Here is a 12,555-nt window from a genome sequence, read left to right on the forward strand (position 1 = left end):
AGAGTCAGAAGAAGAATGAGGAGATGTTGGAGGGTGAGGATGAAGATCAAAGGAGAAACAGCAGAGAAGCTTTAGTGAAGATCACCCTGAACTTCCTGAGGAAGATGAAGCAGGAGGAGCTGGCTGATCATCTGCAGAGCAGTAAGAGGATTTCTCCAACAAATGAATCTGCATCATGTTTAATTTAACTTTTGCTTTGTTCTAATTAATGTTTGAAATAAAAAGAACAGCTCTGGACAGTGGTGCTGTTTGCAGCCACTGTGTCTTGCTGCAACTGGGTTTGAATCCTGGAGCTGGGTCTCTCTGCGTGGAGTTTGCATGTTCACTCTGTGCATGTGTGGGTTCTCTCTGGGTTCTCCACAGTCCAGAAACATAACTGTTAGTTTAGCTGGTCTGTATAAATTCTCTTTAAGTCTCAGTGTGTGCATGCTTGTCTGTCTCTGTGTTGGCCTGCAATGGACTGGCGACCTGCCAAGGGTGACCCCACCTCTTGGCCACAGCAGCATCCCTCCATACCCCAATGGGATAAGCATGTAGAATGGAGGATGGATGGAAAACTAGATCAGAATGCAGAGCACACACCTGCATTCTGTGGAAGATGTTGATTGACCACATTCCCTCATCTGGCTATGGGAATAGAATAGGCCCACACACCTTTTAGATATATTTATGGCATTAATTGTTCATAAAAATGTGTCAGTGTTTTCCTGTTATATCAGACAGCATCTATCATATTTTTGTGTTATTGCAGAGCTTAGTCCCTCAGCTCCTCAACATCAACTTAAATCCTCCCTGAAGAAGAAGTTCCAGTGTGTGTTTGAGGGAATCGCTAAAGCAGGAAGTCCAGCCCTCCTGAACCAGATCTACACAGAGCTCTACATCACAGAGGGAGGAACTGGAGAGGTCAACCAGGAACATGAGGTCAGACAGATTGAAACAGCATCCAGGAAACCACACAGACCAGAAACAACAATCAGACAAGAAGACATCTTTAAAGTCCCACCTGGAAGAGATCAACCAATCAGAACAGTGATGACAAAGGGAGTGGCTGGCATTGGGAAAACAGTCTTAACACAGAAGTTCACTCTGGACTGGGCTGAAGACAAAACCAACCAGAACATCCAGTTCATATTTCCATTCACCTTCAGAGAGCTGAATGTGCTGAAAGAGAAAAAGTTCAGCTTGGTGGAACTGATTCATCACTTCTTTACTGAAACCAAAGGAATCAGTAACTTTGAACAGTTCCAGGTTCTGTTCATCTTTGATGGCCTGGATGAGAGTCGACTTCCTCTGGACTTCAACAACAAGGAGATCCTGACTGATGCTACAGAGTCCAGCTCAGTGGATGTTCTGCTGACAAACCTCATCAGGGGGAAACTGCTTCCCTCTGCTCTCCTCTGGATAACCACACGACCTGCAGCAGCCAATCAGATCCCTCCTCAGTGTGTTGGCATGGTGACAGAGGTCAGAGGGTTCAATGACCCCCAGAAGGAGGAGTACTTCAGGAAGAGATTCAGAGATAAAGAACAGGCCAGCAGGATCATCTCCCACATTAAAACATTACAAAGTCTCTATACCCTGTGTCACATCCCCGTCTTCTGCTGGATGACTGCTACAGTTCTGGAGGATTTGCTGGAAACCAACAAAAGAGCCATACTCCCAAAGACCCTGACTGAGATGTACATCCACTTCCTGGTGGTTCAGACCAAAGTGAAGAAGGTCAAGTATGATGGAGGATCTGAAACAGATCCACACTGGAGTCCAGAGAGCAGGAAGATGATTGAGTCTCTGGGAAAACTGGCTTTTGATCAGCTGCAGAAAGGAAACCTGATCTTCTATGAATCAGACCTGACAGAGTGTGGCATCGATATCAGAGCAGCCTCAGTGTACTCAGGAGTGTTCACACAGATCTTTAGAGAGGAGAGAGGGCTGTACCAGGACAAGGTGTTCTGCTTCGTCCATCTGAGTGTTCAGGAGTTTCTGGCTGCTCTTCATGTTCATCTGACCTTCATCAACTCTGGCGTCAATCTGCTTGAGGAATCTTTGACAGAAGATAAAGAATCAGCACTGGCTAATTTACATCAGAGTGCTGTGGACAAAGCAGTAGAGAGTCCAAATGGTCATCTGGACTTGTTACTTCGCTTCCTTCTGGGTCTTTCACTGCAGACCAATCACACTCTCCTAAAAGGTCTGATTTCACCGACTGAAAACAAAACCAGTCTGGAATCAGTCCAGTACATCAGGAATAAGATCAGTGAAAATCTCTCTGGAGAGAAAAGCATCAACTTGTTCCACTGTCTGAATGAACTGAATGACCAGTCTCTGGTGGAAGAGATCCAACAGTCTTTGAGTTCAAGAAGTCACTTAAAAGAAAATCTGTCTCCAGCTCAGTGGTCAGCTCTGGGTTTCATCTTATTGTCATCAGAGAAAGATCTGGATGTATTTGACTTGAAGAAATACTCTGCTTCAGAGGATGCTCTTTTCAGGCTGCTGCCTGTGGTCAAAGCCTCCAAAAAAGCTATGTGAGTACTAAAAACACTGTCTTGTCAACAGGAAAGAAAAACAACTAAAGATGTCTATCTTTTCAGATTGAGTGATTGTGACCTCTCAGAGCGAAGCTGTAAAGCATTGGCACCAGTTATAGGGGATCATTGGTCAAGTCTTCGAGAGTTAGATCTCAGTAACAACAAGCTACTGGATTCAGGAGTGAAGCTGCTGTGGTCTGAACTGGAGAGTCAGAACCTTCAACTGGAAGCTCTCAGGTTAGTGTATAGGGTCTCTGTGTAACATTTTTAATGTTGACATTAAAAATGTTAATTTTTAAGACTGCAGCAAATGTTTGACCTGGGCGATTAACTGATGGGCTCCCAGGCCTGGTAGCTTTCTTAGTGTCCTCATAATGCCAACAAATATGGTCATCCTTTATTGAGATTCATAAATCTTTCCAATTGCGAAGTCGCATTAGCCCAAATGGTTTTAAATGGGAACCCTACTAAGCACTGAATCCATGACAAACAGAATCCCCCAGATCATGGGAAAATGCCCCCTCCACCCTGTTATGGTGACAACTCAGGTAGTCAAGAGAATCTTAGAAAACTCTTTATCTGTATTATTACTGTATTAGTGAGTAGACTAGTTGTATATTGTCTTATTGCTGCATTACACTCTCAAGCTGTTATTCTGGCCTACACATTGTTTAGCCAGTTGAGAAATATTATAACTACCACCAGTCATGTATATTTTACAGAACATAATTTATTTTATTGTTTCTAGGTCAGAAAATGTCCTTTCTGCCAATTTTGATGTTTTTTTATTGTTTCTGTAGGCTTAGCATCTGTAACCTGACTGAGAAAAGCTGTGAGAGTTTGGCTTCAGTCCTCAGCTCCCAGTCCTCCAGCCTCAGAGAGCTTGACCTCAGCAACAATGACCTGCAGGACTCAGGAGTGAAGCTTCTGTCTGATGGGCTGAAGAGTCCACACTGTAAACTGGAAACATTAAGGTTAGGATACACACTTACATTGGGCAACTGTATTTGATAATGGTGACAACATTACTTACAAAAATTATATTTTATGTTGGTGTTGGAACGTTCTAAATTTTGTGATGACAGAAAACAATGGCATCTTTTTACTAATGCTGGGAGATGCAGCTTGATTAGTCCACTAATAAGAATAAAGTCCAACACAACTTAATTTAGTTTTAAACAGTTGCACCTTATAATGCCGTTTGGATGCCCAGCATGTTGTTCTGTGTCTGCAGGCTGTCAGGCTGTCTGATCACAGAGGAGGGCTGTGATTCTCTGGCTTCAGCTCTGAGCTCCAACCCCTCCTACCTGATAGAGCTGGACTTGAGCTACAACAATCCAGGAGAGAAAGCAGTGAAGCTACTGAGAGAAAGACAGGAGGATCCACACTGTGGACTGAAGCATCTCAGGTAAGCTGAGCACCAGATTGGTTTAACATCCAAACTAAAACATTTTGTGGATTTACTTGAGATATGACTACAAATAAATTACTAGTAGTTTTGATTGGTATTTTAGGTTCAGTACAAATGTAGCTTTACTAACCACTGACTGGAAGCCGAGGAATTTGTTTGCTTCATTATAGTTGAAGGAACGTGGAAATTATGGTAGTTTATTCTTCACAGACCAACAATATAAGTGACTCTATAGAGTGTTTGACCTTCAGTCAGGGTGTAAATCAAATTTCATTTAATTCATGTAATATTGATGTTTTTGTATTGTGCTTGCCTTGTTACATCTAGTGTAATGTACAATAATATACAGCTCTAGTTCTTAAATATCTTTTTAACCAAATGTAAAACATCGTCTTTCTGCACATTTATCAATATTGTTTGTCTCCACTGCTGAAAAAAATATGTCCCCTCTAATGTCTTAATCCACATTTTAGAGACAAAAAAATCAACTATGTGCTGGGAGACAATTGACTAGTTTATTTTCTTTTATTTCTATCTTAAACCACCTTTAAATAAGGGAACATATTCTAAAGTTGTAGATTGAGACATTAACCTAAATTTGACTAAACAACACAGTGACAGATGTTCAGCATTACATAAATGTCTGTTTGGAAATATTTTCAGAAGTAAATCTAATCAAAGCTTTAAATAGAGTAATGAGGCACCTACAAAGTCTCAACAATAAACAGCTTTACGTATATTATTTCTAATTTCTAATATTAGTTATTTTAGCTAAGGCAAAGACAAGATGCTGATTGATTGTTCTTTGGTTGTCCATCACTTACAATGCTGCTTCGAGCTGACAGTTCAGATGAACTAGATAGAAGAAAACTAAAACTCAAAACTGCATTCCTGTTTGGAAAACAAAATTTTTATTTTTAAAAACTTCCTTTGGTGGCTCTAAACTTATGACATCCTAGTCCCTAGTATGTTTCTGGCAAGTGTAATCCCCTTTTCTTTGATACACACCATTGAGACAAACAAGGGTTTGATCAGTTCCCGTTTCCAAATCAAAGGTTCAAATCGCCTATGTGAGGAATTTGAAACTTAAACTCAAGAAACAATCTTTGGGATTATTACATCTTCTTCTTTGCTAGATTTTCATGTAATTCTTTCAACAGCCACAACTTATCACCATGATCTAAACCTTTTACATAAAATGCTTTTGACTCTTTCTGAGCAGAAGTCATGTATCAGGTTGCAGATTTATATTTGCAGACACTGATGATCAGATCCCCGTTTCTTCTTTCAGCCTGGAGCCTGCAGGAGCCCAATGGTTAAAGAAAGGTCTGATGAAGTGTAAGAGTGTTTTTCATTGGTTTTATGACAACAAATCAGTTCACATTGAACCACTTTCAAACTGTCACAACACTCACTCAGGGGTCATCATCAACCAGTCAATAAATGATCAATAACTGCAGCTGCATTGTGTTTGTTCTCTCCATCAGATTCCTGTCAACTCGCCATCGACGCAAACACAGTGAGCAGAAAACTCAAACTGTCTGAGGACAACAGGAAGGCGACCCATGTGGAGGAGCTTCAGTCATATCCTGACCACCCAGACAGATTTGATGGTCCTCACCTGCTGTGTGCTACTGGTCTGACTGGTCGCTGTTACTGGGAGGTGGAGTGGGAAAGAAATGTTCGAATAGCCATGAGTTACAGGGGGATCAGAAGGAGGGGAGGTGGTGATGATTGTATGTTTGGATTTAACAACCAGTCCTGGAGTTTGAGCTGCTCTGATTGTGATGGTTACTCTGCTTGGCATAATAAGATAGGGACACCTTCCTCTTTTCCCTCCTCTTCATCCTCCACTAACAAAGTAGCAGTTTATCTTGACCGTCCTGCTGGCACTCTGTCCTTCTACAAAGTCTCCTCTGGCTCCCTGATCCACCTCCACACTTTCAATCACACATTCACTGAAGCTCTCTATGCAGGATTTACATGCTGGACTGGTTCCTCAGTAACTCTGTCAAAAATGTAATTTTATTTCTACTTTCTGCTCTGCCAGAAAAACTCTAGAAACTGTTACGAACTTTTATATTTTACTACAATGATCCTTTATATAACATCCCTGTTTTCATGTAAAACCAAAATGAAGAAACTCAATATAGATTTTATTGTAATGTTATTTAATTTTCTTTAACTCCATTTCCCAAAGAGACAACGAGAAAACATGAATAATGCTTTGAGATGCCTTGACGCTCATTAACTGATCCACTTCTTTGTGGACAATATAACTATATATTACATATAGTAATAATCCAGTTGTTGGCTTATCTTAGCTCTGATGCTTAATGATATGTTCCCTCTATAACATTATTTCACAAAAAATGATTATATGAAGGAAACTTACTACTAAAATGCGCAGCTACATACACTGACATTCAGAAAGAATCTATCAATTATTCTTATCCACATATTGCCAGTTATTGTGATGTGTGGTAGTTTTTTGTTGTTTTGTGCATTTGTTATGAAAAGCTTTGATTAGAAATGACTCCTGGAGATGTTAGTATGTGACCACAACCTTTCCAGAGATTGATGCTTCTCTCTAAATATTGTTTTAAAGTTCATAAATGGTTTTAAATAAAGATTTTACATCATAATAAGAAAACTAGAACAATGAGAAGAGAGCATATACAGCACTGTTCTAAAAGTAACATTGAGTCCAGATTCACTGAATTTATGTTAAACTAACATTTATATTTGTCTGTTTTGATATTTTTTCTGGACTTTGCATTTTTTAATATTATGCACTTATGATGTAAATCCTGATGAGCACTCTTCATGAGAAATAAAGTGACTCTTACCTTCACTGAACTGGAAATATTTTAGAAAAATACAATGAATTACAAGACCTTAAAGAACCACGTTATTTTAATCTTAACATGTAAAATTATAATTACATGATTATAATACTGACAGGTTCTCATCTACACTGAGCCGGTCTGAGGCATAAAACTCAGACTGAAAATGAGGATTCAGATGAAACTTCCCCCAGTGAAATCACGACTTAAAGGAACCTTGAACTCCTCCTCATTGGATCCAATTTGTCTCCATCTGGTGGTTAAAACACAAACTGCAGGAATTAAGTTCGTGTAAAACGGGCAGTTTGGTTTCCTCGAAATCACGTGATGAACCGCTCCTTGTTCCAGAACAAACAATGCTGCTCTGCTGCTGATTGGTCCAGGAGGTTCTTCAGAAAAACAGGAAATAAAAGCAGAAATTCATTGTTCCCTTATTGGAGGTTTATTTCAGATGATATTTATCTGAAGGTCCCTGTTAGAAGTTAGATGTTTATATAAGTAGCACTTTTATTTCTGATTTAAATTATTAGCTTTAACAAATTCAGTCAATCTTACATCACATACGAAATACATTTTCTAATTTATTCTCTTTTCTTCACGTTTAAAGTTGTTAAAACGTATCACAATTCTGATCAATAAGTTGAAAGAAGCATTAAAAATTAAAACGATCTGTTATATTTCTCTGACAGCAACACAAATTAAACGTTAACAGCTTGTTGCACAATTGGCTGCCTTAAACTTTGTGAACAGGGAAACTATTCATTAGATGCTTTAGATTTAGTAAAATTAGAGGCGACATGGCTCCATATGAAACCAGGTGATACTGACCACTAAACGCCTCCTTCCTCTGAAAAACTAGTTTCACTTTCCTTAGTTTATGACGTAGAAAAAAACCTCCCCATAAAGATCTCCTGAAAGTTCAGGTAAGATTTTGTTTTTCCTCTTTGATTCGGTAGAATCTGCTGTATGAAGGTTCTTTTCAGCCGAACCTTCAGACAGAACCAGACAAACTTCACGGCTCTGTGCGATATTAGAGAGGAAAGTGCGGTCGGGCCTAGACGATAATCCGAGACTTTACTGCGTTTCTACACTGTGTTTTACGGTATTCGAAATTGTACACCTATGCAGCTTTATTTTAATTCTGAATCATCACTAGTTCAACTGAAAATGAAACATTTTCTCTGTTAGCTGCGGTCATTATTCAGATTTTAAGAATGTTATTAAAGTGGTATCTTTATGAGAAACTACGTTTTTACAGTTCCTTAAAGTTTTCCCACATTTTCAGTATTATTTTGTGTAAATTACATGCTAGGAGTGGATCTTGTATTTCCCAACAGGGTTCTGTAAATATACACTGTCTCAGGAAAGAAGACCTGCTCTATTAGTTATGGTTTGATAAAACAGCAACAATAAATGATGCATAAACATACAATGCATTCTTGAAGTCTGATTCTTACAGAGCAGAAGATGTGAAAGAGTTGAAAGAATCATCACCTGGAACTGTGCCGTAAATCTCCCACTACAGGCGCAGTGTAATTTTAGACAGACCCGGAATCTCTGAGCTCGGAGAAAAGTTTGGTTCTGATTCTGGATATTCATAGTCGGACTCATGTGGGCTCAGCTGATTGGTTAGTGGATTCAGGGGGTTTGGGGTTTGATAAGTGAAACACATTCAAGGGCGTTTTTAAAGGGTTGGAGATGACAAAGAAACTGCGTCACTTTTTTTTTTTACATCAGAACTTTATTAGCAACGCTGCACAGGATGAACAATGACCAAAATATCATGAACAATGTGATATATATATATATATATATATATAATATCCTAAAATAGTTCCAGCCTCAACCCATTCTTTGCAAATGCGTAAAGCTTTACTGGTTCTATGACTTGAATTTGGTCTCTTTTTATTTTTTGGTTTGGGTTAAACAGAAACATGAAGTAGGTTCATAATCCAAGTTTATTTCCTTAAAAACAAAAGAGAGCAGAATTCTTTACAGAAGCTCATATTGACTCTCCTGTGATTTAATTTTTGTAAATTAGATGATGGTTGGGACTGATTCCTAAAGCATCATGAAGTCTTACATCATGATTAAATAACAGTTTATGATTTTTTTTCTGCTTCTAATTTCTCTTTCTTAATAATTTTTTTTAAAATTCTTCCTTATGGGATTTTTGCTAGTTTGACATCTTCAGGTTTCACCAGAGCTCAACTGTCATAAAGATAAAGAAATTTCCCGAAGCTGTGTTCAGGTTACATGAGGTGTTGATTTGCAGAAAGTCCCTCCGTGTTTTCAGAGCTGCTTAGTAAATGAAGAGCTGCTGAGCAGGTCAGATCTCATTCAAGTGAAACACAAACAGTCAGTTTATGTAACTTACTGTAGAAACACTGAGGATCTCCTAGTTTCCTCCTAGAGATATCAAATTTTAATATCTCTAGGAGATGTTAAAAATATTACAATTTTATTATCTCTGATCTATAAATGACTATTGTTTCTGTTTGATTGTGTTCAAGTGCTGCAGGTAATTTATTATTCCCTGTGATGCATTTGTGAGCAGTTGGTATGGCTCAGATAAGAGGGTGTCTGTGATTTTACTTTGAAAACTCAGCTTTAGGGCTTCTTTGTGTCCTCCATGAAAAACATCTGTGTTTCCTGCTCAGTTGAAGGTAGAAGTGAGCTGATCTACACAGAGCAGCATGGACCAGGGTGAGGACAGAGAAGACAAAAAGGACAAAGTTGCTCCTTCTAAAACTCATCAGGATGGAGAGCAGAGCAAAGTTCAGAGGTGACATCACCGCCTCTAACTGTCCAGGGGCCTCATGTAGAAACGCTGAGCTTGCACATAAAATCTGCACCACACACATAACTCGGCTAGTACAAAAATGAAAGTGTGCTGTAATGCACAGTTTTTTATTACTTAGCAACTACAGAGCATCAAAACTAAATACACTGGAATCTGACTCCATTCATTGTTACCTACTCCAGATGTTTATATGATTTTAATCTCTTATGTAAATGATGAAACTGAACCACATTTACCATCAGAAAATAATTTAACAAACTTTAGAAAATCATGGGAAAACCTCAGTTAGATGCAGTTTTGTAACATTTAGCAGTAAATCTTGCAACCTCTCGGTATGAAAGTTACACGTGTTTATACATGAAACCCCTGGACTCTTCTTTAATGTCAGATCTCAGCACATCAACTAAATACCTTCTTTCTTAGGAAACAACCAGGCCCAGAATCCAGCTGTGTGTCTAATGAGAGCAGGTTTTCAATGGACAAGGGTATTGATTTTAAACCAGCAGTAGAAAGGTGAGCTATACCTGTCCCCTCAATCTGTTTCATTCTGTAATCTCAATATTCTCTGCTTTGAATATAATATATTAATATTATAGTTACATGTCAGTAATATGACTCCAAACATGGAGTAAAATGATAAGTATTAATTTCACACACAAATATTTTATTTCAGGATATTTGAACTAAAATATTATGATGTTTTTGTAAAACATCTTCAGCTTCATGTAATTCTTGATACTGGATAGAAAAAATGTCGTATGTATTATTTTGTCTGTTGTAGCCTATTTCACAAAAGAATTAAATAAAATATGTTCCTCTAAAAAGAGGAAAGTTGGGTTGTTAATACTACAAACATCAGTGTTGGGCCTCCTGGAAACAGCCATGACCTTGTTGGTCTTGGTTTGTTCTAAAATGGAGTTATCTTATTTTGGGCTTAGTTTAAAGACAGAATAGATTTTATTTTGCATTAACATTTGTAGACCTTGCTGCTATAAACTTTAAACTAGAAGTGAAACTTCACCATATAGGAACAATCTCTGATTATCTGTAGTACATCAAATCATCCAGCAGGTGTCCTCTTTGGACTTGGACTGTTAAAATGTATACTTATGTACTGAGTATCAATAAAGAAGTTTAACTTGTACAGTCATCTCTTACTCCCCATTAGTGACGAGTAGCAATGCGCTAGTCACCGACTCAAACTGTGATTCTAGTTTCATTATTATTCTGTGTTCCTTACTCTCTTTCTTTGATTAGATCAGTTTTGTTTCTGTTTTACTTGAGTTCAATCCTTTAGTAACTAGTTTTGTAACTTTTGGATTGTTTAGTTATTTGTTAGTGTTAGATTAATTTTTCTAGTTACTCAGTGAGTGTACTCTCCCTCGCCCCCATTGTCATTCTCTCTCTCTCCTCAACCTGGAACCTTTTCAGTCATTCATTGGTTCCTTGTTCAGTAATTAAGCTCCTCAGTAAATGTAGGACTCATTCTCAGTCACTCCTTGCTGGTTCCTCTTGTTAAATCCTGTTACTTCATTGGTCACACTGTTGGGTTTATTTGTCCCATTCAAACTCACTTAAATACACTGAAATCTGACTCCATTCAGTGTTATTTAACCCCAATGTGTTTATGATTTTAAGCTTTTATTGCTTAACTGCAAATTATGAAACTGAGCCACATTTAGCTTCATAACATAATGTAACATATTTTAGAAAATGATAGGAAAACTTCAGTTAGATGCAGTAAATTTCCTCTATTTTTTTCAAATTTTGCTGTAAATGTGGAACCTTTTGGTATGTAAGCTACACACCTTTATAGATGAAACACCAGGACTCTTCTCCATGTCACAGCTCAGCTCACACATCAACTAACTATTTTCATTCATAGGAAACCACTAGAACCAGAACCAGAACCTAGTGGTGTATCTTTAAAGAGCAATTTTTCAATGGACATTGGCATCGATCTTAAGTCATCAGCTGAAAGGTGAGCTATATCTGTCCTCCCAATCTGTTTCATTCTGTAATCTCACTATTCTCTCATCTGCATGGAATATAATCAATTAAGATTATAGTAGTATGTCAGTAATGTAACATAATGTAACATCCATAAAGATGGAGTCAAATGATAAATATTAATTTTCAGTCAGTAAAAAAAGAAAGAAGCATTTATTCCAGGATATATACAATATAATATTGTCATGTTTTGTAAAACATCTTCAGTTTCTAGCAATTCCTAATAGTGGATGTTATGTTAAAATGCTATGATGTATGTATTATGTTGTATGTTTCAATGTATCTTTTACTGTATTTTACTCTGAGTTTTGTGGTCATTTGGGGGCCAGAAATGACTGGTCCCTAAATGACCACCAGGAATAACCATCATTTATTCCTGGTTCCTCCACAGACTGGACCAGCAGAGCTCAGAAGTTCCTACTGATCCATCTCCCCAGCAGCATCAAACTCAGCTGGACTCCATATTTATGGTCTGTACATGAAAAACAACTACTTTTCCATGGTTCTGTTCACAGTCGTCTCCATGCTGCACTTTATAGACCAGAGGACTGTCAGTCTGTCCAACATGGACCTGATGTTCAGATCTAGTCTGATATCTTCTCATTCTGTTCCAGCTGCTGGAGGAAAACATTGTCACTTTTGTGAAGAACGAGCTGAAGAAGATACACAAGGTTCTGAGTCCAGATTACCCAGAATGCTCAGAGAGTCAGAGAGAGGATGATGAGGTGTTGGAAGATGAAGATGAAGAGCAGAGGAGGAGCAGCAGAGAGGCAGTGATGAAGATTGCCTTGAACTTCCTGAGGATGATGAAGCAGGAGGAGCTGGCTGACCGTCTGCAGAGCAGTAAGAGGATTTCTACAACAATTCTGCTGTTATGTTGAATAATTAAAACCTGATTACATGAGAAAATGAATTCAACTGAAATCAAACTAGAGAAACGAACAAATACAGAAAATCTTA

At 38.2% G+C, this 12,555-nt stretch overlaps 1 protein-coding gene across 2 annotated transcripts in view; it reads left to right on the forward strand.

The window, feature by feature from the left end:
- Nucleotides 1-12,555, forward strand: part of LOC106960874 (NACHT, LRR and PYD domains-containing protein 3-like) — a 33,987-nt gene that overhangs the window by 10,175 nt on the left and 11,257 nt on the right. The window contains exons 8-14 of one of the 2 annotated variants that reach the window (XM_015054239.1): nucleotides 3-141; nucleotides 752-2,522; nucleotides 2,589-2,762; nucleotides 3,326-3,499; nucleotides 3,760-3,933; nucleotides 5,228-5,274; nucleotides 5,424-5,759. In XM_015054239.1, coding sequence (XP_014909725.1) covers nucleotides 3-141; nucleotides 752-2,522; nucleotides 2,589-2,762; nucleotides 3,326-3,499; nucleotides 3,760-3,933; nucleotides 5,228-5,274; nucleotides 5,424-5,759 — 2,815 coding nt within the window. Of the gene's footprint in view, nucleotides 1-2; nucleotides 142-751; nucleotides 2,523-2,588; nucleotides 2,763-3,325; nucleotides 3,500-3,759; nucleotides 3,934-5,227; nucleotides 5,275-5,423; nucleotides 5,760-12,555 lie in introns of those variants that run through there. The other variant, XM_015054238.1, reaches the window with a different exon arrangement.

This window comes from Poecilia latipinna, unplaced genomic scaffold, assembly GCF_001443285.1.
Source record: "Poecilia latipinna isolate Pla-1442-1.1 unplaced genomic scaffold, P_latipinna-1.0 Scaffold1241, whole genome shotgun sequence".
In the NCBI taxonomy this organism is placed as follows: domain Eukaryota; kingdom Metazoa; phylum Chordata; class Actinopteri; order Cyprinodontiformes; family Poeciliidae; genus Poecilia; species Poecilia latipinna.